The following is a 27,217-nucleotide window of genomic DNA, read 5'->3' as shown; positions in this document are numbered from 1 at the left end:
CAGCCTACTTTATATTATCATAATAATTTCATTTATTTTTGATACAATTTGTTTCCAGAATCAACCTCAGCTTCTGCGCCCAGGCGACAAATCCATTTGCTTTTGGTATAATGGATAATGTGATTAATGACCTTGGAACTGGATTTCTTAAAAACAGAGAAAAAACATAAGGATTTCCATCTGTAATGTGCAGGAAACCAGCTCAGTCTGCAGCTGTGCATTCAAATCTTTATGCACTTGTTTGTCAGCCACAGACACGATTCTGAAAGGTTTGCTCCTGCCTGTTGGGGTTTCTGTCCATGTCTGTTCTCTCCAAGAATCTGAGGACAGCGGCCTCCGACTGAGAAACTGGACGTGTGGGCACCCCACCTACAAGGGTGGGGGGCGCTGTTTTGCTCTGTGGCGCCATCACGATGGCCGCGGTGGAATGGACCCCACCCAGCCCAGGTCTCACTGCATAAGGTCATCACCGGGTGGGCCGTCGCTGGACACACGTGGGAGAGCTCTGCCAGTGGCCGTGGGATCCTGGCCCCCACTCCAGGCCTCTTGTTCGACGCCACGTGCGCCTGCATCCCCTCCTTGCAGCGGCATCCGGAGCCTGTTTCCGGTCCCCGCGGACCGGAGGCTCTTTCCAAGGTGGGGACGGGGACGGGGACAGGGACGGGGACGCAGACGCGGAGCGTGTCCAGGGAAAGAAACCTCCCGCGTCAGCTTCCCGCCTTCAGGATGAGGTGGCAGCCGGCCCACGCCGGCTGGGGGCGGCTCGCGACGGCAGTCGTGGGTTCGAGACCCTCCCGGGCTCCACCTCACTTTCCTCACTGGAGAAGTGGGGGTGACTCCCACCCCGAGCCCCGCGGCTGCGGCGACGCTAAGCGACACCTCCCACGGCACCGGAAGCTCAGCAGCCTCGCCCGGGGCTCGGGGGCACCAGGGGGCTCTCAGCCTCTCCTTGCCCCGAGACGTCCGCGTCCTCGAGTGGCTCCGAGGGGCGTCTAGACACGCCGGCCAAAGCTCCCGAGGGCACCCCGGGCATTTATTTTACCCGGGGGGAGAAGGAGGGGCCCGAGCCGCCGCTCGCACCCGGGCGCGGGGCGGGCGCGCGGTGGGAGGAAACCCCTGCCCCGCCCCTCGCGTGACGCGCGCCCGGCCAGACCAATCAGAGCTCGCGGCGCCGCTCCCGCACACTCCTCCCCCCGCCAGCTTAAGAAAGGGCGCGCGGGCCGGGCCGGGCCAGAGCGCCGCGCGGGGCGGAGTGTGCGGCTGTGCCGCGGCCGGTGGTTCCGCGGTTCCACGGGCTCCGGGTCGCGCTGCCCCCGAGCGCAGCTTCCGGACGCAGCCCGCGGAGGAGGCGCCCCAGCCGCGCGCCCCGACGGCGCCCACTCGCCCACCCGCAGATGCTGGAGTGAGCGCGGCGACGGCGGGATGCTGGCGCTGCTGGCAGCCGGAGTGGCGCTCGCTGTGGCCGCCGCGGCTCAGGACGTCCCGGCGCCTGGCAGCCGCTTCGTGTGCACGGCGCTGCCCCCGGAGGCGGTGCGTGCCGGCTGCCCGCTGCCCGCGATGCCCATGCAGGGCGGCGCGCTGAGCCCCGAGGAGGAGCTGCGAGCCGCGGTGCTGCAGCTACGCGAGACCGTCGTGCAGCAGAAGGAGACTCTGGGCGCCCAGCGCGAGGCCATCCGCGAGCTCACGGCCAAGCTGGCGCGCTGCGAGGGGCTGGCGGGCGGCGGCAAGGCGCCGGGCCGGGGCGCCGCGGGCAAGGACACCATGGGCGACCTGCCCCGGGACCCCGGCCAGGTCGTGGAGCAGCTCAGCCGCTCGCTGCAGACCCTCAAGGACCGTCTGGAGAGCCTCGAGGTAGCGGGGCGCGGGGATCCTGGAGGTGGGGCGCGTGGTCCTGCCCGCGAGGCTGTGCGGGAACGAGCTGGATTTGGGGTCGGGAGCGGCTGGGGGGTGGTTCTCGATTCTGCTCGGGACTTAATTGCGTGTAATACACCCTGCACCCCTTACGTCCCCCTGCCCACTGGGCGGCCATGCGCTTAACGAGGTCCGGGCTAGCCGAACCAGGACGGCCTGCTCTCTTGTTGCAAATCTCCCGGAGGCTGTGCCGGGTGACCTGAGGCTCCCGCAGGAGATCAGCGGCCCCTGGCGTCCCGTGTTTCCGTTTATAAATCAGGTCTGGGTGGTCCAGAGTGGGCAGAGGCCTGGGGGGTCTCGGCGGGACCTGAGCTCGGGCTGGAGGGTCACCGGCCACTGGGACTCGCTTTGGAGGAACCCTGGTTAACTCGAAAGACGTCTACCCGCGAACTGCACCGTCCCTAAGGCGCCCCGTTGCTTTGGGGGGAAAGGACCTTATTCCATCCTCTCTTGGAAGGTGTACCCAGTTTGGAACTTTGAGAGAGAAATCTTCATTTAATTTCCATCTTTATGTTCCACCCTGTGGAAGTGTGGACATTTCTGTTAAACATGTGTACCAAAATACTTATTAGCAAAGCTAGGTTTCAATTAAGGTGGTAATTATTGCAAAACTATTTAAGGATTTCCTGTGGCATGATGGTTAAATACAGTATTTCTAGCATCTGAATATCCCTTGATTCATTAAGAGTTATAACAGCTAATATTTTTGGAACGCTAAATGTGTACAGCCCTTGCAACAATCCTGAGAAGCAGATGCAAAGTGACTGCCTTTTGCGATTTGGACCACGCAGAGGGCTAAATACTCTGCCTAGGACTCGTGGCTGGGCAGCGGCAGGCTGCCTCTTCCGCCCGCAGGGAGACAGAGGAGCGAAAGAAATAGGCAGGAAGGGCTTAGAAACAGCATTAAAAACAGAGATTCCTGGACTCCAGAATAGTCATGCTTTAGATCTCTCGTTTTCCAGTGACATGGCTGCAATCCACCCTGTGCCACAACTGGAACTCGGGGGCTATTTTCATTTCTAGATGAAAGTGCATTGGCTCTGAGTACCATTTGACGGAGTTTTGTTTTTTTTTTTAAGCGTCCGTTTTGTCTTTACCTCAGAGTGATAGATGTTGGTTAAAATTTTGGCTGTTGAGTTAGAGGAGCAACACTGATTTCTGAGAGGGGGAAATGAGATTCCTAAGTTTCAGATACGGCAGCGAAGTAATTGTTGTCTGACTTTGAAGTCCTTTCCGCACCGCCCCCCCCCCACACACACACACATAGCCTCAGTGAGATGCTCCCCCTTGTGCCACGGGCACCATGGACTTAATGCTCCCGATTTGGAAGCTCCTCCCTTTGTGGCGAGGCCGTCAGAGCTGCATTTCACAATTTTTAACTGGCCTTGATACTCCCTGGTGTCTGCCCCCGCCCAAAGCACCAGCTCCGAGCGAACGTGTCGAACGCCGCGTTACCCGGCGACTTCCGAGAGGTGCTCCAGCGGCGGCTGGGGGAGCTGGAGAGGCAGCTGCTGCGCAAGGTCGCGGAGCTGGAGGCCGAGAAGTCCCAGCTCCACAACGAGACCTCGGCTCACCGGCAGAAGACCGAGGGCGCCCTGAACGCGCTGCTGCAGCGGGTGACCGAGCTGGAGAGAGGTGAGAGCTTCGCTTGTTTCTCTGTCTCCCCCGGGCTAATGCCCCTCCGGACCCCACACCTCTTGTCTTCGTTCTAGGGGACGCAGGCAGAGAGGGGCCAGCCCCGGGGCTCTCTTGGCCATTTACATACAGGCCCCCTGGGGGAGGGCATGGCCCCTCCCAGAACCCTGCCTGCTGACCTCGTTCCCGTGTTTGCTGGGCTGGGCTCTGAGGCTGCTGCCCAGTCATCTCGAAACCCACCTGGCAGGTGCAGAAAACCACCTGATTCCTTACCATTCAAGCAGCAGGGCTGCATAGCTTTGGCCGCTACCTGCAGCTTCTGATGTCCTGGTCAGGCCTTTTAATGCCTTAACTGGTTTGAACTAAGTTTCTTCTGAACCTCTGAGCTGTGTGATATAAACAGGGCCCCAGCTTATGGGGTCTGGACCCCCTCCTCTACCCCTGGACTCTCCTACTCAAACCTGTCTGTTGTTACCCAGCTAACGATATCGCCAGCCTGGCCTTATTAAATCAACAAGGCCCACACACCTGCAGGGGTAGAAGCTATTTTCCTTTATTAGATAATTGCATCTCTGGGAAGAACATGGGCATTTGCAGATTAAATACTAGTGGCTGCTTGCAGTGGAAAGAGGAACTGCCCCTCCCAGCTAGCATTCATTAGCTGGGTGCCCTGGGGTAAGTCACCTCCCTCCTCCAAGCCTCTCGTGCCTCAGCTGTTCACCTGTAAAGTCAGGAGTCCGGGCTGTCTGGTTCTCTGAGTTTTGCTTCCGCCTTCTCTCCTGGCCTGGCCCCGCCCTTGGCTCCCCGAGGTGACCAGGTCTTCCCAGCCCTCACCTGGTGCTCAGCAGCTCTGCAACCTGGTGGTGAGGGTGTTGAGGGTGCCCTGCTGTTGGGAGGTCAGGATGGGTCACACGAGACTATACCTGCCATCAGCGGAGAGGCGTAAATACGACACGTGGAGCCCGAATGCTAGTTTCTTTCTAGGCTGCCCGTCCCCAAGAGGTTGGTAGGGTGACCCTGGGCTCTGCTGCTTTCCTTTGCAGGAGGTCTTGCTCGGACAGGTGTGAGCCGTGGCATCGAAGAGCTTCCTCGTGAATTCTTTGCTGTGGCAGGAAATGAGTTTGGGGGCCGTGGCAGAGAAAGGCGGTTCATGCAGGCTTTGTTCTGCAGATGGAGGGAGGAAGGGGCGGACTCAGTCTGGGAGGGACGCAGGCGGTTCAGTTCTGGGTCCCCAGAGCCTGCCTGTCTTTGGTGGCAATGGAGACCATCTGGCTGCTCCTGGTACCTGATGAATACTTGTTGAATGGGGACATTTAGGCTCCTTCGTCGGCAGCATCTGGTCCCCAACATAGAGGGAAGCTTTTGCCACGACAGCTCATGGAATCAGGTGGTAACCCTGCAGATGTTTGAATCTGGTAACTGGAGACAGGACCATGCCTTCTGTGTGTTTATTTTTGTTGTTAATTTTGAGCTTCCGTCTAAACTGTAGCGATCATTGCTTAGACCCATTTAGGAGTACCAATTGTTTTCAAAGCCCTTGGAAGCACCATGAGCATGGGGACAGCCAGGAGGGTTCTCGCCAGTCCCAGGTGGGTCTGGGAGGATCAAGGTTCTGGCCGGGTTGTTCCCTGCAGTGGGGTGGGGACACCTCTGCATTCCTCTGCCTCCCACTGGTCCCAAACGGCAGGAAATGGTCCATAAATGCCACCTTCTCTTGGGGGAGAAAAGAGCAAGTTGTGAACCAACGCATGAGCTCCGATCAGGGGTTTAGCCCAAAGGTCAATTCTGGGTTCACTTGTAGTGTCAACTTGAAGAGGTGGCAGGGGCTGACTGCTTGACAAGTGTCTGTTGAGTGCCCGAGACCTTGTGACTCATACTGCCTTCCTGTCCATCAAGTGGGTTCCTGACCCCGCCTGCCCTTGCTGTAGGATCTGAAGGGCCCAGGAGTTCAAGGACATAACGAGACTTGGCCGAAGAAGGGTTCTGTGGCTTAATTCAACCAGAAAACTAAGCCCAGCTTATCTCTACCTGCTTCTTTGAGCTTTGAAAAGTGAGGCTGCTCTCACCTGCTGTTGGAGCTTCAGCACTTTGGACAGTGGCTCCCCCGGTCCAGGTGTTCCAGTGATGGAAGGACCCCCCCCCCCCCCGGGATGCGGCGGGGACCCAGGTGAACTGTGGCGCTGGGCCTTGCTGGTGGCAGTAGACTGACATGCTGCTGGCCTCTCTTCTTCCCCCAGGCAACAGTGCGTTCAAGTCACCCGATGCGTTCAAAGTGTCCCTCCCACTCCGCACAAACTACCTGTACGGCAAGATCAAGAAGACGCTGCCCGAACTGTATGCCTTCACCATCTGCCTGTGGCTGCGATCCAGCGCCTCCCCCGGCATCGGCACCCCGTTCTCGTACGCGGTGCCCGGGCAGGCCAACGAGATAGTGCTGATAGAGTGGGGGAACAACCCCATCGAGCTGCTCATCAATGACAAGGTGAGGCCGGCTTGGACACCACCTTCCCCGTCGCGGCGGCAGCAAAGGCCGGGAATTTGCAGGGAACCCGTCAGCAGGCTGCAGGCTGTCCTCCTTGTCCTGGGGGCGACTCTGCTGACTTAGTCCTGCTCTGGACAGGGGACTGGGCAGGGGGAAGGGACCCGGGGTGGGGGGCCGGCAGCTGGGCAGGGGGAAGGGACCCGGGGTGGGGGGCCGGCAGCTGCAGCTCACAGAGACCCGAGCTATGAATCCAGGCCGCAGGTCATGGAAGGAGCAGAATGAGCTGGGACGTCCCCATGCCAGCCTGAATTGTCATGGGCTCTTAGGTCAGCCCATGAGGGCTGCTTCCCAGGGCTGCACTGATTAGACGGGGTGTGTATGTGTGTGTGTGTTGGTGTAATACTTCTCATGAGCTCATCTTTTTGGAGGGGGCTGGTTATTGGGGTATGATTCACATACAGCAAAACGGTAAGGTTTACACTTTCTTTCTATGTGGTTTGACCAGTTTTGACAAACGCAGGCAGTGGCGTATCCATCACTACCATTAGGAGACAGAGTTCTTACACCCCCTAGATTTTCTCATTTCCCTTCGTAGTCAGCCCCTCCTCTTGCCCCAGCCCATGGCAACCACTGATTTGCCCCCCACCCCTGCAGCCTTGCTTTTCACAAAGTAAACGTAGCCTTTCAACAGACTGGCTGGTTTGCGGGAGCGAGGTCTCCCCAGGAGAAAGGGCCTGGGCATCTGTGGGACCCCCAGCAGCCCCTCTGAGACTTGCGTTCTGAAGTCAGACTCCACGCAGCCAAACCTGTGCCCTTACGCCCTCCTTGCTGGCGCTGAGCGTTTGAACAGCTGCCAAGCCCAGGAGCCCTCTTTGTCCTGGCCCCTCACCCTGTCTTTACTGAACTGCCCTGGATGGAGTTTGCGTAAGTGGGAAATGCTGCAAAATCCGCCTGCCGGGCTCCTTCCAGCAGTGACCACGTCCCTGAGCCCCTGAGCTGGGGCAAATGCTTCTAAATAACACCCTTGGACCCTGCCCCGAGGGCCAAGAATCTTGTTTTGTCTCCGATTAGCCGATTAGGTGATTAGACGTCCTGTAAACAGCCAATTCCTGGGAGTTGGCGCATGGGGTTGCTAGGACACCAGCAGTAACAACAGACTGGTTTGCAGTCAGAGCTGGCCCTCGGAGCACCCACAGGGGGTTGGTGCAGATCGGAAACGCCTTCCCCCAGCTCTGTGCAACTCTCACACACCCATGTGACTGTAGGTCTCCGGTCCTCTGCATAGCAGGGCAGCCACACAGTCCGAGAGTGCCACAATGGGTGCTGGGGCCTTGCCTACGGGGTGCGGGTGCCTGGTCTGACTGCCCTTTGGGCTCTCCAGCAGCGGGTGTTTAGGGACAGTGTTGGGGGCTGCCTGTCACGCCTGCTTATTCAGGACAGTATCCGGACCTTCAGCCAAGCCAGGGCCGAGCGTGTCCAGCTGAGCTCAGGGCCACCCTGGGGTCCGGTGCTGGTGCCCAGACTGCCCCTTTCTCTCGAGTGTCTGATGGCACATGGCATCTCCAGCCTCAGGGTCCCTCTGAGGTGGATGGGCCAGGCACGTCACCAACAGAGCAAAGAAGGGGAGACCAGGAGGGACCCATGGGCTGGGAGCAGCAGTGAGCTCAGGTCCTTCCGTCCCCCCAGGTCAGACCCCTGGGAAACCCACTGGGGGCCTTACCTGCCCGTTGCCACCTGCAGGTTGCCCAGCTCCCCCTGTTTGTCAGCGATGGCAAGTGGCACCACATCTGTGTCACCTGGACAACACGGGACGGCACGTGGGAGGCCTTCCAGGACGGGGAGAGGCTCGGCTCCGGGGAGAACCTGGCCCCCTGGCACCCCATCAAGCCGGGAGGCGTGCTGGTCCTCGGGCAGGAGCAGGTGGGTACAGGGGCCCAAAGGAGGGGAGCGCGCAGGCCACAGGCAGCCCAGGGCCAGGCCCGCAGGCTGCCCCCTTGTCCCCCCCAGCCGTCTGCCTGTTAGAGGTGACCACAGCGGCATGACCGCCAGCCCAGATGGGCAAGGTCCCTGCCAGACCCCCGTCTGGTGCCCGAGGGGCTGAGGGTGGACACCAGGCTGGTGTGGTGCGTTCAGATAGTTTCTGGGTTCAAGTGCAACACAGGTAACCAGGAGTGCCCCTGGGGTGATGGGTCGTGTTCCCGCCCGGTTTCCTCTCTGCCAGGCAGTGCTGACTCAGGACGTGGGGGCTGGTATGGGGGCTGGTATGGCCTCTTCCCAGAGCTGCTGGTGCAGGGCTTGGGGGTGTAGGGCTTGGGGGTGCTTAGGGAGTGCCTGTGAGGTGCTCAGCCTGTGGGGGATGTGGGAGGAAAGAGTGAGCGAGGCCCTGGGGCAGCCCCCTAGAGGGGGATCGCAGCTGGCCACCCCCTCTCAGGCAGGTGAGAGCTGACATCTCAAGCCTGTTGGGGGGTTTGCTGATGGACATCGAGGGAGCAGACTCCAGGATTTTTGGGGGCTGAGTCTGGGCTCTTCCTTGGCCTCCCCACTTCCCTGTCACCTCTCCCCTGGGAGGGGCTGGAAGCCTGGAGACGCAGGTCTAGTCCCAGCTTTGGGACTTTGGGCAGGCGTCTCCCTGGGCTAGCCTAAGTTTCCGCTCTGTAAACTGGGTGGTTGGAGTGAAGACATCACCCAGGCCAGAGCTGGGGGGTGTCAAGAAAATGCCCCAGTTCCCCGCGCCCCCCCCTCCCCCCCCGCTCTCCAAGCTGACATCCTCTCCCTGAAGCTGGTCACATGCCAAGAGGATTAGCTTCCTAGCCTGCGCTGACGTGGTTCTGTACCCTTCCCAGGACACCATCGGGGGCAGGTTTGACGCTACGCAGGCTTTTGTGGGGGAGCTCAGCCAGTTCAACATATGGGACCGCGTCCTTCGTGCCCAAGAGATTGTCAACATCGCCAACTGCTCCACCAACATGCCGGGCAACATCATCCCGTGGGTGGACAACAATGTCGACGTGTTCGGAGGGGCCTCCAAGTGGCCCGTGGAGACCTGTGAGGAGCGCCTCCTTGACTTGTAGCCATCCTGCCTTCTGCCCAGGAGGCGGGGCTCTGCTCACCCCCTTAGCTAAACTGTGTGCAAACCTCCCTCAGAAGGGCTGGGGCCCCCAAAGACTGAGGCTCTGTGGAAGCCTATGTGACTGGCTTATTTGTTCCCCACCGAGGTTTGGTCGTTTGGGGGGTAGGGCCAGAATCCCCGGGGGGAAAAGCCCTGAGCCGCAGGGGTCCCACTATCTGGCCTCCTGCTGGGGGGATTATAGACCTTCAGGCCCTGTTCAGAACCCCTGTAAATGCTAGTGCACCCCAGCCTGCCTGCCCCTCGGATCCTTGGTGTCCCGTGTGCGCCTTCTGTCCATCCCCTCCACAGACTGTGCAGCCGTCCCTCAGGAGTGGCCGTGTCCCTTGTGCGTCGAGTACTTCCTGCTGCCCACGGAGCACGTAGCAAAGTGGCCGCTACCCCAATCCCACCCTCAAGGCTCTTTCCCCCGAGGACCTTGTAAGCTCGAGGAGGGCAGGCCGCCCAGACGGTGCCCTGCCTGCTCCCAGGGGCAGGGGTGACCGGGGCTCCAAAGAGGGAGCTGGGAGGGGGGACTCGGAACGGAGAAAGTCTGTGGCAGCTGCCCCCTCCCCTCTGTCGCCTCCCCGTCAAGACCAATGCTTCGTCACTGAGTGTGGCTTCGAAAGGCCTCTCTCCTCCACTGGTGCCAAAAGTCCCCTTGCAGCTTTCACCGCCTCTCCGTCTGGGTTGGGGAATTCTCTCTTTCCCAGCGGAAGAGAACAGCCGTTAGCCGGCTCCCATGTTTGATGTCTCCCCTCACTGTGAGGGGTGTGCTGGTTTTGATTCTCGTTGGTTCCTGTGAGCATTTGACCGTCCCAAGTGTTTCCCCCAGAACTGGTTCAGGAGGTGGGTGTCATTGGGCCGATACTTGCTTTGTGACTGCAGGCTGCTTACTTTATCGGACAGCGGTAGCAGTATTTCTTTTAAAGGGATCCAGTGGGGGAAATTTATAAAGCTAAATATTATATATTTTATTTTTCATACATGTTTGAGGTGCAAACCTGTGGCAGTTCCATTTGTAGGACACGCTGACATACCCATCCGACATCGTGTGCAGCCAGGACTCTGAGGATGGCATTCTGATTAAAGAGAGCTGGAAGAAGCCTCGGCGTCCGCTTTCTTTGTGTCTGGGGTTGAGGGTGGGGAGCGGTGAAGCTCTGCGCACCCCCCACCCAGGCAGGATGAGGGCCGCTCGGGTTTGCTGGGGCCTGGCTGCCGTGGGACACGCCTGGGGCCCGAGGCTGGTGCCCTTCCCTCGTCACTTGCAGGCTCAGGTTGTGGTGGCCCCACAGGGGCCCAGCCTCCCTGTCCCCAACCCCGACCTGTCTCCTCTAGGAATGCAGCTTAGCTGGACGAGCCTTGGCTCCCAGCCCTGGGCCTGTTCCCTGTTCAGCACCTACTCTGTGTGCTCTCCGCCGTGCCTCCCACTTAATCCTCCTAACGCCCCGCTGCGGCCCCTGTCTCAGGTGAACACTTGGACAGTTAGTGACATTTGTGCCACGCAGCTGTGTGGGGCAGAGCCACCTCACAGCCACAGTGCTGAAGGCCCCGCCCGGTTCACTGCCCACCTCCACCCACCCTGCCTTCTGGTTTGGCTCAGAGGGGCCTGGTGTCACTCCTTCCCACGGCCATCTGGGAGTCCACCTGTCCCAGGCGTGTGCATTGGTAGTCTCCCCGTCCCCACAAACACCTCCCATTTTTGTGCCTTTCCTCTGTCTCAGCAGCTGCAGAATAGAGCTCAGTTGTCCCCTTCCCAAGTAGCAACGTCCAAGTGTCTATTCCTCTAAAGAATCGGAGTCCAGTTGTGGGTACAGGTAACACTGTGTGCTGGGGCACTTGAGGTCAAGGCCACAGTGGAAGCGGCAACCTCTGAAACCAAGATGGGCGGGTCACCGAGGTTCCGGAAGTCCGTTTTCAACCCTGTACATTATGATGAGGCAGGAACTGACTATCATTAGTGTTCAGGCCAGAACATGAAATGAGGCCAGAGTCCCTGCCTGGTGGCTTTTGGAATCCGAAGGGCCAAGACCATGTGAAGAGCAGTTTGCTTTGAATCTCTGTCATGATGGAAACACCCGCTGCTCAGATCTCCCCCCAGAAGATCCGAGGGTTCATACCAGAGCCTGGGGCCGAACTTCCCTCACTCCATCCTCCAGGGCCGCCCCTTCGGGAGCACACCTCTGCCTCAGGGCTTTGGAACCCCTGCTGGGCCAGGTAACTTCCTCACTGCAGCTGGAGAAGCTCTGACCCCAGAGCACAGGCCCACAGTGGACCACAGTGCTCCCTGCTGACCCGGGATGTGGGAGAATGGAAGAAGCCATCCCTCCCAGTGGTGGCTGCATGCCGGTCCCCTGGCGGGTTAGGCCTCCCCGACAGAACAGCAGAGACTAGACTCATCCGTGAAATGCAGTGAGGCCCTGGAGCCAGGTGCCTCCCACCTGTGGGAGACCCAGGGACTCAGCTTCCTTGCCCAAGATCTTACCCTTTGCTCAAGGCTGAAAGATACCTTGACAGTGAACTAGGTGCTCCAAGAAGGGTAGGGGAGAGAATGTTCTGGATGATGAGATATTCCAGTTGGCTGAGGGTTGTCATGGAAACTGGAACTGGATAATCAATGATGAATGAATTGAAACATGATAAAATGCAACTAAATTCAAGGCAACCGAGAACCAGGTCTCTGCTGGTGGCAAAGGCAGACCAGGACTCTTCTGTCCTCAGGGCGCTTCCACTCTCCGCGTGGGCAAGGTCTGGGAGAGGGCTTCCTGTTCTTCCATGTAGATTTTACCATTCATCCTATTCACTCAGAACAAGTACTTTGGGCACTATTTTAGGCACTGGAAATACGATGAGATGGTCGGGTTATCCTTTTAAGAGGGAATGAATTCCAGTGAGGAGTGTGGATAGAAGGCAATTAAATATAAACCAGAAAAATATGGGTGACGTAACAGGGAGTAACTGGGAAACTACTTCCTGGGTCATGTTTAAGCTGGGCCCTGCCAGGAAGGAGGGAGCTAACCTTGGGGAGAGCTTCACAGGCAGAGAGAACAGCTAGTGTGAAGGCCCCAGGTGGTTCTGAGCTTGGAACTCAGAGAAGCAGCAGCCGGCACATCTGCTGACACCAAGCAAGAGAGGTGGGGTGGAGAGCCAGGGTTAGGGAAGGGGCTAAACCCAAATCTCATTCCCAGTAAGAGGGGAAGTCTGGGGGCTTTAAGCAAGGGAGTGTAGTAATCGGATTTGTGTGTTAAGGAGCCTGTCTGCCCGATGCAGGGAGAATGAACGAGAAAGGGATTACAGGCAGAAGCAGGGAGACCAGGAAGCAGGCTGCTGCTCCCCGGTCCAGGTGAGAGATGATGTCCCCACGGGGGGGCCCAGGGGGACAGGAGGGATGAGGCTGAAAAGCTACCAGCCGTCAGATGTCAAAAAATGAAGCCAGGCACTTGAGAACGATGGTCATACTCTCCAAATTGATCTGCGTATTTCACACCATCCCTATTGAAATCCCACCTGACTTTTTGGAAGAAACCAATGAGCCGATCCCCAAATTATTTGTAAGTGCGAGGGACACAAAACAGTCAAAAAAGAATTTTGAAAGGGAAGAACCACGTTTGCCCGCAGCCTGTGCCAGTACAGACATTGAGGGCTCCTAGAGTGGGCAGTTGACCCTGCCGGGCTGGGGTGGTCACAGACAAGCCATGTGATTGCCGCCGAGTGTTGTTCCCAGGCGATAAGGAGGCTTGTCAAGGTCGGGATTGTGCGTGTTTGCTTATGTGACTTCGGCCTTGACAGGCTACTTACTGGCTTCCCGTTGTTTTCTCAGGAAAGCACAAGGCAAATTTACCAGGGCATTTTACTTCTTTCTGCGGTTGTCAGGGCAAATATTCACGAGCACATTTTAAAGCCCTGCTCAAGCAGAAATCGAAAGACTGCATCTTGTAGGTCAATTGACATTCACACACAAGAGCCCATGTCCTGGGGGGTCATGCAGCCAAACCCTGACTTCATGTGTTTAAGGGCGTGGCATCCATCCTGTAGGGTCTGTATCTCGGCTCAACACTCAGGTCTGGCAAGAGATACATCACCTTCCTTCAAAGACTTTTCCAAGACATCACGTATACAGCAGACGAAGAGTAAGGAGTGCGTACGGTTTTAACATAATCATCCATGAACATTTGTGCACCTGGCTACTCAGTGTGAGAAATATTCGTTCAGTGCCCACCTTGTGGGATAGTACTGCAGGTACTTCGTTGACCTCAATAAACAAAAGGAAAAAAAAAGATTCTGCCCTTGGGGATCTAACATTCTGGAAGGAGGAGGATGGCGATAACTACTAGACACGTGAGTAAGGCAAGTATATCATTTGTTGGGCGTTACTAAGTGCCATGGGAAAAGAAAGTGTAGAGCAGAACGAGGGGAATGGAAGTGTGGGTATGTGTGTGGTGGGGGGAGGGGGTATTTACGACCCAAGGAAGGGGGATGGGGTGGCCTGAGAAAATGACATCTGAGCGGAGGCTTGAGGCAGGTGAGAGAACTGACCGCTCGGGTCTGTATTATGTAGTTGTCGTTCACCTCTATGGGTTTTTCTGTGGCTTGCTTTTCTCCGTATCATGTCTTTGCGATTTCTCCAGGCTGATGTGTGTAGCTGTAATTTATTAATTTTCACTGCTATGTGCCCTTTTTTTAAAACTCACTTTTATCTAAATGTTCTTCTGCTGATACACTTTTGGGTGGCGGGTGGGTGCCCGTGCAACCTGTCAGTTCTCTCCGGCCAGTGCCTGGGATGTAACGGCTAGGCAGAAAGCGACGAGCATCTTCCCATTTAACCAGGTGCTTTCCGTTGAATTGTGGCGTTGAAGTCTTAAGCCCCAGTACCTGCCATGTGAATATACCTGGAAACAGGGTCTTCGCCGATGATCGAGTTGAGAGGAGGTTGTTAGGGTGAGCCCTGACCCAGTGTGACTGGCATCCTTGTACAAAGGGGAAATTTGAACAGAGACAGACAAGCGTGGAGGGAAGGCGATATGAGGACTCAGTGAGTGCCATCTACAAGGCCAGGAACACCTGGGGTGACCAGACGCTGGCAGAGAGGCCTGGAACTTGCCCCCTTCCCAGCCCTCAGAAGGAACCCTGGCCTTCGGAGCCATGAACCCATAAATCCCTACTGTTGAAGCCCCCCAGTTGGTGGCACTTAGTTGCAATAACCCTAGGGAACTAGTAGTCCAAATTGTTTTCCAAAAAGCTTGTGCCTATTTGCATTTCTACCAGCGGTAGAGTCCCTATTGCTCCTCATTGTCACCCATCCTTATATAGTCAGACTTGTCATTTTTTTCTGCTAACCTGGTGAGAATAACATAATATTTAATTTGCTTTTCATTTGCACTTCCCTTTTTACTGATGCAGCCAAGCATCTTTTCATCTGTTTATGGACATCTGCGTTTCTTTTGCCATGAAATAAATGTTCATATATTTTACCCATAGGTTATTTAGCTTTTTCTTGATTACTAGGAGTTCTTTAGGTTCTAGAAATGTATTCTATGTGTTGCAAATACTGTATTTTGCTGTGTATAATGCATACTTTTTTACCTAAATTTTTGAGGGAAAAATAAGGATGCACATTATACATGGCTGTAATGATTACATACCATGGGTATATAGTAATGGGTATAATAATCCCTGTAAAATACACACAAAAATGTAGGATTTACATGGCAAAATACAGTACTTCCTTCCAATTCGTGGCTTGCCTCCTCGCAGTGTTTATTTCAAGTATTTTGAAGCTGTTACGAGGTGCGTAAACATTCAGGATTGTTATGTGTTCTTGATGAACTGACCCTTTAATCGTTACGGAAAACCCTCTTTACCTTTGGTGACAGTCTTGGCTCTGAAATCCACATTGTCTGATATTAACATGACCACTCCGCGCTGATCAGCGCTCGTCGGTTGGGTGTTTGGCTCTTTATGTTTCTGAAAAAAACTGCCTTTCGCTTGGGGGAGTTACATGCCTTGTGGCTGCTTTTATGAGCAGGCTGCCGTCCGTCAGGGTGCTCTCTGGTTTGCGTTCGTCCTACCCGTCTCTGCTCTTCTTTTCCTTTCTTCCTGTCTTCCTTCGGATTAACTGTTTTGTGCAATGTCCCTTTTATCTCCTTGGTTGGCTTATTCGCGGTACCTTTCGTGTGAACCATTAAAGGTGGCTTTAGGGTTTGGGTATTCATCTTCAACGTACTTGGGTTACTTTGAACGGACATCATACTACTCCAAGCGCGGTACGAGAATCGCAGGCCCCTGCGTGTCCACCCTTCCTTGATGTATTTTTGTCATGCATTCTAGTCTTACACGTACCGCACTGCATTGTTATTTTTGTTTAAAGCAGAGGGATGACTGAGCTGTGTGCCCGGAGCAGGACTGTGGGGGCTGACGGGGGCAGGCCTTTAATGTTCTTCCTTTGGGTACGTACCTGTTCAATAAGGCCCCGTAGCCCTTGCCCGTTCTGAGCTGGCAGCGTGTGGCTGGGAGGACCCTGGAGACAGGGCTATGCCCAGCGCCTTCTCTGCAGGGAGCTGTTCCCTAGGACTAGGACCAGCTCAGTTGCTGTGGACACAGCCTTCGTTTACCCCAGGGCTCCCATTAGGAGCTGGGCCTCTGACAGAGCAGAGGAATCAGGTGTGGCATGGCCAATCGGTAAGCAGGAGGCTCATGTTGTCCCGCCCCTGGCTGAGCTCAGGTATGCCCTCCCCCTGCCCCCCTCCCCCTGGGCAGTGGAGTCCCAGCTGCCTTCAGGCCCTGGGAAGGGAGCCTCCACAGGGGAACTTCTCCTCCCAGTCCCTCCCCCTGTTCTATTTCCTAATTCCTGGTGCAAGAAATAAGAAAACAGAGTAAATAAATACAGGGTCCGGCCCAAATACCGCCCTTTTTTATTACAAAATCATAAGCCTGCAATTCTGTACCAGAACAATATCACACTCAAGCACACCATATGGCATTTTAGGTGAAATGTTTAAATTAAAACTATAAATTATTACACTCATATTATTACGTTACCAACCCCACTCGAGCAGGCATTACTGCAGCTGGACCCTGTATATCTGTGCTCCCAGCAGAGGGAGGAGGTCGAGTGGGGACGGCAGAGAGGGGACTTTCGGGACCGGGTCTCCTGAGAACGTCCAGACTCGCTCCCCTCTGGCCGAGGGCTGACGGATGCTGAGACTGCCCCCCGTTTACACGTGGGGAAGCAGAGGCCCCAGCCTTCCAGTAAAGCCGGGACTCAACCCTGTCTATTAGCAGTATATTCTGCAGGTTTGCTCTGCACACCTAAGTCTCTTACTAGTAGGATGTAATCTTTTTAATTCCCTAGCATGTAATTTCAAAATAAATACAGCTTTCGGCCTATATACAAATGAAGGTGTGTACATGGACCCATTATCCTGGAACAAGAGGGGCCAGGGGACAAGCAACGGGGAGAGTCCCACGCCCCTTCCTCAAGCTTCTGAAGGCACGCGGAGCCCCTCCCTGGCAGCTCAGGGCCAAGGGCTTTGCTTCCCCGGCTCCTCTCTACTGGGATGCACTTGGCAGAGGCTGTCCACACACCTGGCACACCCGGGCCCTGACCCAGATGGTAGCAACACCCTGAGCATGTCCACGGCCATGATTCACAACCACTCAGCTGGTGACGGCAGGTCAGGGAGGCCTTATAGCCGGCGATGACTGAGTTCTGGGCCCAGCCCCACCTGCTGTGTGGCCTTGAATGAGCTGCCTCCCTGCTCTGGGCCCTGTGGAGTGGGCTGGAGTTTCTGACATCCTTTGTCTTGGAACCTCGCTGGGAATCTTTACAACAATTTCTCCCGAGCATGCTCCAAGGGGTTGGAATTCATTCAAGTCACGTGACAGCTCTCAAAAGGGAGGCAGGCTTGTTGTTCCCATTTCACAGATGAGGAAACTGAGGCTCACGGAAAAGAAGGGGCTTGCTCATGCAGAGGAGGCCCACCCAGGACCTGGACTGGCTGTGCTATTCCGAGGGCATATTTCACCCAGAGGCTAAGGGAACGAGGCACGAGGCAGGGCACATGCCCCAGGTACAGACCAGGTAGAGGGGCTATTACTCTTCCAGAGGCGTCTGAGTAGGAGCCTGTGTAGGGACAGACCCAGTCATTTGTGGATGCCCGGGACAGAGCCCGGGTCCTGCATCCTTGGGGCTCCTTTCCCCACTGCTCCCTGGCTCTTTCCCACTCCTTCAGCAAATATTTGCTCTTACTGGGTGAGCTGCTGCCATGGTTACAAGCATCCCAGGGGCAGAGGGTCCAAGTTGGACTTTAAATCTCTTTAAAATTCAAGACCCAGAGTAAACAGCTGCTTCCTGAAACAGTTCTGTAGGCGACAGTGTCCCATCCTCCAGGTTTTGGGCCCTTTGCTGGCTGAGGGGTTGGGGACGGTGGAGGAGGGGCTTCAGACTTTTCCCGGGTCCCACCACCCTGGCTGGGGGAAGAAGAGCCTGAGGTCTCACAGACCACCCCCTCCCCCACCCCAGCCAAGGTCAGCCCTTCTCTGAAGAGGCACCTCCCCTGGGCAGCAAGGGCCCAGCTTCCAGTGAGTCCAGGGGACCGAGTCGTGGCCCGGCACCCTCCTTCTCAGCTGTGGGGTCATAGACAAGTCATGCTTCTCTGAGCCTTAGTTTGCTCATTGCTTAGGGCCATTAGCCCTCTGGGACTTCCCTGAGGGGCAAAGCCCTCCACTGAAGACGTGCGTTGGAGCAGGACAGTGAGGTTGCAGGGGGGTGGAAAGCCCAGGGGTCTGCTTATAAGCAGACGCAAACGCCCAGTTCCGTTTCTCTGCATAACTCCTCCGGGTGACTCAGGGCTGGTGACTTCACGTGTCCAAGCTGCAACTTCCTGCCTAGACAATGAAAGGACAATGCCACACAGTCAGGAGCAGCTCCAAGGACTGAAGGAGCCAAGATGAGTGCGCCCGTTATCTGCCGCCGCCCAGCGCAGTGCCCCAAAACATAGTGGCTGAAGACAAAGGGTGTTCTCCGTCAGGTCCTGTGAGTCAGAAATCCAGGGACGGCATAGCTGAGACTTCCCTGAAGCTGAGATGAGGAGGTTGGCAGGGGTACAGTCTCTGAAGGCTGGCCGGGCTGGCGGGGCCGCTTCCAAGGCAGCTTTCTCGGGGGGCTGTTGGCAGGAGGTCTGAGCAACTTGCCACGTGGGCTTCTCTAATGGCGGGGGGCTCACCACATGGCAGCCGGCTCCCCAAAGCGAGTGTTCTGGGAGGTCACGGTCATTTTTGTAACCTCATCTCGGAGGCGACCCGCCCTCACTTCTGCTGTCTTTGTGACGAGTGGGAGGGGTCCACTCGAGGCTGTGCACGAGGGGGTCACCGGGGGGCCACCCTGGACGTGCGCCACCCTCAGAGGAAAGGGCTCACCCAGTAGGGCACCCCGTGGCTCTTAGCGTATGCAGGGGACAGCGTCGTCATGCAGGACAGAAACCCTGAACCTGGAATGACTTAGGTCGGAGGAAGGAATACTGAGACCAGGTCTAAAATTGGGACTCTAAGCACCAACTGAGGCCCATTTCTTGGGTGGTGGCCATTCCCAGAGACTTGGCCACCAGATCCAGGGCCAGGAGCAGAAGAGACAGGATGGGATCCAGCAAAGAGAGACGGGCAGGAGCCACGAGCCAGGTGGAGCAGGGCCGCCTGGGTCAGTGATGGCCGGGAAGCCAGGCGCACCCTCCACCCTGCCTGTCCTGAGGGTGACCGATCCCCAGAGAACATCCTGTGGAGCAGGAGGGCCACCTGAGGTGGAGTGGATGGCCTGGACCCTCTCGTCCTGGGACAGCTCTCTGAAGCTACCCGTCACTCTGCAGGCAGTCCTGGTCCCCTGCGTCCTTTGTCCCCACTCACCAGCTCTGCTTGCTTCCTTACTGCCTCTCTCCGGTTCGACTCTGGGCCAAGCCTCGGGCGGCAGTCTCCTTTGCCATGGTTTCCGGAGCTCCTGGTTGCTCACCTATGCGCTCGCTTCACTGACCCTCCTTGGAGCCCAGAAATGAATTCAGCAACCACCCAAGCATTTGGAAGACACAAAAGCCTGGAATGAGATACTCTCCACGCGCCAACTCCCTCCCATCGCCCCCCAGGCCCCAGAGCCGCGTGCTCCCGCCTCCTCCCCCGCCCCTACCACGCTTTACCTTCTCCAGGGTGCAGCTTGCTCTCTGCCATCAACCGGTGTTCCCGGATTGCTGGCTCATTTTCTGTCTCCGCGGGGCTGAAAGCTCTCGGAGAAGCCAAAGTGAGTTTCTTTCAGTCTGTGTCCCCTGAGCCCAGCCCCGCACCAGCACCGGGGAGGTTCTCACATAAGCACCCGTAGAAAAATTGAATGGCGGAGAAGGGGAGAGATTGACAGTTTCTAAGCTGGGGAGCCCCTGACGGGCCCGATGGAGTGGCTGTTACATTGCCAGACAAAGTCATGGCATCAGTGTGGCCCCTAAGGAGACTGGGGTCCCGTCAGCCTTGCTAAGGACAGTGGCAGACCCAGGTCCTGTTGCTGTGCACTCACGTTCGAGGTGCCCCGTCTTCAGCACAGGCCTGGATCACTCCTCATTCATAACCAACCCCAGACACCCAGCACGGGAACCAAATCTTACATCCCAATTAGCTGGAAGCAAAGGGAAAAAATGACACACCGCCCCACCGGAATGTAAATCATGTTTTCTGCATTAACATGGAAATTTGAACAATTTCTTTTCTTTGAGCCCCGCTATTTCTAGGCTATTCCACAGGGGGGATGTGGGCAACAATTGCAACCGGGGGGGTGGGGGAGGGGAGCGACGTGACTGAGCAGCAGGAATGAAGGGGCTTTGGTCACCCTCCTGCTAGGGCGGGTGCCCTCGCCAGCAGAGAGATGACTAACCACCAGCCGTGCGCTAGGCCTCGGGGAGGTTCAGGAAACGTCCAAGATGCTGTGAGGCGATGTTCTTTCTCTTCTCCCTCTCTAAACTATGCCTGTCCTCAGACCCAGCGCCTTCCGCCTCCTCCAGGAAGTGTTCCTGACTGCACCTGACTTCTCCCTGGCACTCCCACGGAAGCCGGTAGATCGCGTGTTGGATCCTGGAGTCCCCAACTGTCTTAACGCTGCCCCTCTTCCACCGTGTCTTTGTGGGGGTGCCCCTGAGCCCACACCCATCTCTGGGGTGGGCCTTGGCTACTCTGAACCAATTCAGGGTAACCTTTCTCTTAGGGGCTGAATTGCGGTTCCCAAATTCATATGGTGAAACTCCAGCCCGTGGTCTTCGGAATGTGGCTGTATCTGGAGACGGAGCCTTTAAAAAATAATGAAATTAAAATGCGGCCATCAGGGTGGGCCCTGATCCAGTGGGACACAGCCACGCAGAGGGGCAACCACGTGAGGACACAGGGACAAGACGGACGTCTACACACCAAGGACAGTGGCCTCAGGAGGAACCAGCCCTGCTGACATCTTGATCTTGGACTTCCAGCCTCCAGAGTTATAGAAAATAGATTTCTGTTGTTCAAGTTGCTTGGCTGCAGTACTATGTCACAGCAGCTGGAGCACTCTGGCACACCCCCGCGGGTTTGGACACTCAGGCCTAAGGGACTGGNTGTATCTGGAGACGGAGCCTTTAAAAAATAACGAAATTAAAATGCGGCCATCAGGGTGGGCCCTGATCCAGTGGGACACAGCCACGCAGAGGGACAACCACGTGAGGACACAGGGACAAGACCGACGTCTACACACCAAGGACAGTGGCCTCAGGAGGAACCAGCCCTGCTGACATCTTGATCTTGGACTTCCAGCCTCCAGAGTTATAGAAAATAGATTTCTGTTGTTCAAGTTGCTTGGCTGCAATACTTTGTCACAGCAGCTGGAGCACTCTGGCACACCCCTGCGGGTTCGGACACTCAGGCCTAAGGGACTGGCTCCCAAATGCACACGTGACCCGTTCTGGCTGAGGGGAGAAGTGCCGGGGCCCTCCTGAGAAACACACTCCCTGGCTCTGCTGAGGGCAATGGCCATGTGAGGGGGGCTGGGCCCAGGCTGCCATCCCGTCCCATAGGTCCCCGCCTGGTCCCCGGTGATGGCCCTGACCTGGCCAGTGGGGGCCGCTTGGTGTGGAGTGTTTCATCTCCTTAGCCAGTGAAGCATCCTGGCTAAGATGTGGCCATTATCGCAACCCAGCACCCAGCAGAGCTGACAGTATCTGTCATCTGCCATCTTCCTTCCTTCCTTCCATCTATCCATTTATTTACCCTCTATTTTTGTATCATCTATCTTCTCTCTGCGCATCTATCTGTCTATTATCTGTCTACCTATCACCTACTCCATATCCTCTATCTGTGTCTCTATCGTTATCTGTCTATCATATACAGGGAAGCAGAGCCGACAGGGTACGGCCAGGCCGAGGGAAGGGCCAGTGCCACGTCCCTGGGGTGAGGTGTCCTCAAAGCCCCGCACAGAGGAAGAAGGCCCTCGTGAGGCACGAGTGGGGCGGTGAGGGGACATGGGGCAGGCGAGGTCCCAGGGCCGCAGCTTCTGGGGCCTCGACACCCCGGTAAGGATTCCAGGATCGTGGGAAGCTGCTGGAGCACCAAGACAACCTCTCTGATTCAGGTTTTACAAGGTGCACTGTGGCTGCTGTGGGGACAGACTGCTGGGGCCCGGGAGGAGGCGAGGAGGACAAGGGACCTGTTCTAGCCATCTGGGCGGGGTGGTGGCAGAGCATGGGGTGGTGGTTCAGTGGTGAAGAGCGCTGGGCCCTGGACACTTCCGGGTCAGGGTCAGGGTCAGGGTCAGGGTCTGAGCAGGAACAGCCAGTGACAGGAGTGAAGTGGGGAGTGTGGAGTCCCGGAAACCAGCATCCAGCACATTTCGGGAAGAAGGAAGCTGTGGTGTGCTTGGTTGTGTATTGCTCCCCCAAATTTATGTCTACCTGGACCCTCACCCTGTGACCTTAGTTATAGGGTCCTCGCATGTCTAATTAGGTGAGGTGAGACCCTCCTGGACTGGGGAGGTGTCCTCGTGAGAAGAGCGGAGGACACAGAGACGCAGGAGGAAGTGATGTGATGATGGAGACAGAAGTTGGAGCGAGGAAGCCAGGAGCCGCAGAGCACCCGGGGAGGGGCTGCTGTTTGCCTCCAGGAGCGGGAAGAGGTAGGCAGGGCCCTCTCCACAGCTTTCAGAGGGAGCACAGCCCAGCCAGTACCTTGATTTTGAACTTCTGGCCTCCAGAACTGTGAGGGAAAAAAAAAAAAAAACTTCTGCTATTTCAGGCCACCTGGTTTTGTGGGGCTTTGTTCCGGCAACCCTAGGAATGTGACACAGACAGGTTCCCAGTGTCCCTTTCTGCGCCCCCCAACTCACCCCCTAGGGGACATCCTTAGCCAGAGTGTCGGTACCCTGACCCATTTCGATTCACACCCGGTATCCTACTCTGATGCATTGGGACTGGGATGCAGTGACTCTGCATGGGAGCTGTAGATGTGACCTCAGTGTTGGGGTCCAGGGTCTGAGTCCTTCCTTGCCACTTACAAAGAACCCCCTCCTTGCTCAGAGCCTTGTCTCCTTACCTGCCGATGGGGAGTGGCAGTGTCTCAGAGGTGTGTGGGTTGATTTGCTGCAGGGGGGCTGCCTGGATGGACTGGCACACAGTAGGCTCTTTCAATAATAGCATCTTCCACAGCTGGCTCAGAGGCTGGACCCCAGGTGGGGACCTGCTTTGTGGAACTCACCAGGGAGGAGGAGCTGAGCGCCCTGCATCCAAGGACGGAGCTGGTAGGAAGAAGCCACGACCGTTAAAAAGGCCATTGACTGGTCCTGTTGCCTAGAAGAATCTTTGCTTAGGCTGGCTCGGGGGGCTCTGGGGGCCACGGTCCAGCTTTCGGTGCCTGAGGACACAACATCCCCTATTCTATGGGTGACAGATAAAATGTTGGATGCCCAGTAGAATCTGCATTTCGTATAAACAACACACAATTTTTCAGGAAAGTATTTCCCAAACATTGCACGGGATGTGTTTATACTAAAAATATCTGTTGTGTATCTGAGTTCAGATTTAACTGGGCGCTTTGTGTTTCCACTGGCAAAACCTGGCTACCCTGTTCACTCCTCAGCTTGCTCTCACACCTGGACTTTGTGGCCAGGCCCCTGACGGTCTTGTGCGGAGGCCGTCCGACCGCCTTGGCGACAGGTGCTCGCCAAGCCATCCCCCAGCATCCCTGGCCACCTCGGCCTCTCTGCACCCCGACAGCTGGACTCCTGGTGCACCCCGTACAGAGCGCTGTTCCCCTTACACCTACGCCTCTGCATGTGAGGAATCAATAGCAATTTCAGGGGGACATACGGTGGTCACCTGAGGAAGTGCAGCGGATTCAGAGTTCACTAGGGCCAGTGAATCAAGTTGTCCGGCCCGTACCTGGCTGTTCCTGGGAGCCACCTGGCCTCCGGGTGGATGCTGTGCCGGCCGGAAGTGTTCGGGACCCGGCACATGGGTGGCCCCCCAGAGGTCAGAGCGCTANAGGACAGAGCTGGCAGGAAGAAGCCACGACCGTTAAAAAGGCCATTGACTGGTCCCCTATTCTATGGGTGACAGATAAAATGTTAGATGCCCAGTAAAATCTGCATTTCATATAAATAACACACAATTTTTCAGTAAAGTATTTCCCAAACATTGCACGGGATGTATTTATACTAAAAATATCTGTTGTGTATCTGAGTTCAGATTTAACTGGGTGCTTTGTGTTTCCACTCGCAAAAACCTGGCTACCCTGTTCACCCCTCAGCTTGCTCTCACACCTGGACTTTGTGGCCAGGCCCCTGACAGTCTTGTGCGGAGGCCGTCCGACCGCCTTGGTGACAGGTGCTCGCCAAGCCATCCCCCAGCATCCCTGGCCACCTCGGCCTCTCTGCACCCCCACAGCTGGACTCCTGGTGCACCCCGTACAGAGCGCTGTTCCCCTTACACCTACGCCTCTGCGTGTGAGGAATCAATAGCAATTTCAGGGGGACATACGGTGGTCACCTGAGGAAGTGCAGCGGATTCAGAGTTCACTAGGGCCAGTGAATCAAGTTGTCCGGCCCGTACCTGGCTGTTCCTGGGAGCCACCTGGCCTCCGGGTGGATGCTGTGCCGGCCGGAAGTGTTCGGGACCCGGCACATGGGTGGCCCCCCAGAGGTCAGAGTGCTAAGATGCCAGGCGGGTAACAGGACAGGAGGTCTGAGCTCTGGGAATGTGTTGTCCCCACCATGGGCAGGGCGGCTCCCCTAGGGACACCCCACCTCTTCTCATTCTCTTTTTTCTTGGAGCTACAGATGCATAACAATGAGAACTGAGGGCAGCCATTGGCTGATTCTGTCCAGCCACCCGCCAGGCAGCAGGGTCAGCCAGACCAGGGCCCTGTCCAGGTGGGCGGCAAGGACTTGCAGGAGGGCGGCCTTCCTGGGCTGCAGAAGGCTCACTGTGCCGCCCCCAGTTGCCGGTTGGGCTGGCGGCCTCTTTGCAGGGCAGACGGCCTCCACGAAGCCAGCACTGGCAGGGGACAGAAGTCCTGTTGAGGGGCGGGACTGAGCCCACCCCTGAGGACTTCCTGCTCTGGGAGCTAATAAAGACCCTTATGGCTTAAGGAACTGTGAGTTGGGTTTCTGTTTCTTACAACTGAAAGAGCCCTGACCGATAGAGTCCTTTGGTCCAACTATTTGCACAGACAGGGGACCCAGCAGGTCTGTGACTGACCAGGGCTCCCAGCAGTCCCCGAGGACAGACTGAGGGACAGAAACACGGGCTCCAAGGCCTCCACCAATGAGGGTGTCCTCACCACCTCTCACATTCCCGGGGACAAGTTCTTGCTTGTCCCACACACCACACACAATGGGACCTCGGGACTGACACTTGGGCTCCTTAGGAAAGAGTCCATCTCTGGGTGACATGTCCCCTGTGGTCCTGCCAGGCTCTGCCGGGGCTTGGCTACAGCCGGAGTTCTCTGGTGTGGGGCTGATGCCCAGGAGTGTACCCAGGCCCCCCAGAGTCCCTCTTGAGGCTGGAGTCTCACATAGTCCCTCTCAGCCTCTGGCCTGACACCTGTCCTAGGTGGGATGGGAGCCAGAGGTTGGAGACGAGGAGGGCGCACTCCTTAGGTCACGTGTGGTCCCCACAGGAAAAAGGTGCACCTGGCCTGAAATTCCTTTTTCCAACTTTTAAAAATATTTATTTATTTATTTAATTTTAGAGAAAGGGGAAGGGAACGATAAAGAGTGGGAGAGAAACATCAATGTGTGGTTGCCTCTCATGTGTCCATTACTGGGGACCTGGCCTGCAACCCAGGCATGTGGCCTGACTGGGAATCAAACTGGCGATTCTTTGCTTCCCAGGCCCGTGCTCAATCCACTGAGCTACACCAGCCAGGGCTTTTTCCAGCTTTTTATTGTGGTAAAATGCACGTAACACAAAATTTACCCGTGAACTTGGCTGTGATGTGCTCAGCTGCCCCCAGTCAGAGGCCAGGAAGGGTTAACTGGAGCAGCTCCCCAAGTCACAGTCAGAGAGAGCCTCTTTCAAAGGCTTGATAAATAAATCACCACTCATGTTTAATGCAAAGCCCCTGCTGCCTGCAGAGCACACTGAGAAGAAGCGGTCTTTCAGTTAGAACAGCTCTGAGGGGCTTTGCCAACTCTCCGGGGCCTTCCGGCCTGCCCCCTGGCTGGAGGCCCTTTGGGGACGGCCAGTGTGACCACTGAGCTCCGTGGACAGGCTCGGAAAGGAAGGCAGCCTCCTCACTGGGTCACCGAGGTCACCTCCCTAATCTCCCCGTCTCAAGTCATCACTTTCCCTTGAAGCCCAGTTTTCTTTCCTTCATACCTCTTGTCATTGCGTGAGGTCTCCATAGGTTTGACTTGTTTCCTGATAGTCCGTCCCCCCTGCTAGAATGTCACCTCCGTGGGGCTGGGCTCCTCCTGTTCCCTCTGAATCCCCAGCACCTTAACCCAGAACCATGCTTAACGCAGAGTAGGTGATCAGTACATGTTCTATTTTTCAAGCCTTTTCTCTTTTGGGCTGAACACCCTGGTTGCTCCAGTTTCGCACGTGGGGCAGGAGCTGAGCACCAGCTAGGCCCCACGCTGTCGCTCTCTGAGCTTAGAGTTTCTGAGGAACAGGGAAAAGGTGCGAGGAGTGCGGGGACCCACGTGGGCAAGGGCCAGAGCCACGCCAAGCCCTTTGCATGGATGGACCCTCCCAACCTCACCAGAGCCCATTTTTCAGATGCGCAAACCGAGGCACGTGGAGATCAAGTCACCTTTGCCGGGGGGTGGGGCACCATCAGGAAATGTAGTGGAGGGGGGATTGGAACCCAGGCCCGAAGCATGCTGATCACTCCCAGGAGGTAAAAGCATTTATAACCACGGGGGTCTGAGAAGCATGAGTCACCGCCCCCTCAGGGGCGGGGCTTCCTGAAGCCCCAGGTGGCCAACGATGAAAGGAAGCACAACGGTCCTTCTTTCGGGGCAAGGTCCAAATAAGCTCTCCATGGGCATTTTGGACTGGAAACCCGTTCTCAGGCGTTTGCTAAAAACACACTCTGTTCTCAGTGTAGTACGTGCCTTCAGGAGTGGTTCCAGGTGCCAGCCTTCAGCTGCCTTCAGGTGACAGTCCTCTCTGCAATGCCACGCAGTTGACAGTGTTAATCCCCATGTTCCCTGTGAGGAAACTGAGGCAGCACAGGTTAAGGTAGCCCAGTCACCCATCTAGGAAGTGTCGGAGCCAGAATTGAACCCCCGACCTCAGAGTCAGGCTCCATCTACCACCGTCCCACAGCGATTATACTGTTAGCTGTGGTCGCACCACCGCATTCCGTGAGCACCTACCCTGTGCTGGGCCCCATGCGTGGCATTTACACCGATACTTCTCGATTCATCTGACCCTAATTCCAGCCCTCGGAAACACATATTATATTTACCCCCACTTTGAAGATGAGGACGTTAAGGTCCAGCTGGGTAAGGAAGCGTTAGAAAATGTGGGTTTTGTGGTTCAGGTAGGCTGGGGCTGGCAGACTAGGAGACACTTGCCATTGAAAAAATCGTT

The 27,217-nt window shown here is 56.4% G+C and overlaps 1 protein-coding gene across 1 annotated transcript; it reads left to right on the top strand.

The window, feature by feature from the left end:
* Positions 1-1,265: 1,265 nt before the first annotated feature.
* NPTX2 (neuronal pentraxin 2) lies at positions 1,266-10,239 on the top strand. The gene is made up of 5 exons (XM_037057820.1): positions 1,266-1,851; positions 3,330-3,546; positions 5,784-6,028; positions 7,769-7,948; positions 8,872-10,239. The coding sequence occupies exons 1-5, from the start codon at positions 1,423-1,425 to the stop codon at positions 9,097-9,099; spliced, it is 1,299 nt and encodes a 432-aa protein (XP_036913715.1). The 5' UTR covers positions 1,266-1,422; the 3' UTR covers positions 9,100-10,239.
* Positions 10,240-27,217: the final 16,978 nt, after the last annotated feature.

Source organism: Sturnira hondurensis, unplaced genomic scaffold (genome assembly GCF_014824575.4).
Source record: "Sturnira hondurensis isolate 20B ecotype Veracruz unplaced genomic scaffold, ASM1482457v3 Scaffold0009733, whole genome shotgun sequence".
Lineage (NCBI taxonomy): Eukaryota > Metazoa > Chordata > Mammalia > Chiroptera > Phyllostomidae > Sturnira > Sturnira hondurensis.
Note: the sequence above shows the minus strand (reverse complement) of the source record. Positions and strands in the feature narration are given on the sequence as shown.

Coding starts and splice junctions, on each gene's coding strand:
- NPTX2 (XM_037057820.1), top strand. CDS start 1,423: ATGCTGGCGCTGCTGGCAGCCGGAGTGGCGCTCGCTGTGGCCGCCGCG. Junction 1,852..3,329: donor ACCGTCTGGAGAGCCTCGAG/GTAGCGGGGCGC, acceptor CCCCGCCCAAAG/CACCAGCTCCGAGCGAACGT. Junction 7,949..8,871: donor TGGTCCTCGGGCAGGAGCAG/GTGGGTACAGGG, acceptor TACCCTTCCCAG/GACACCATCGGGGGCAGGTT.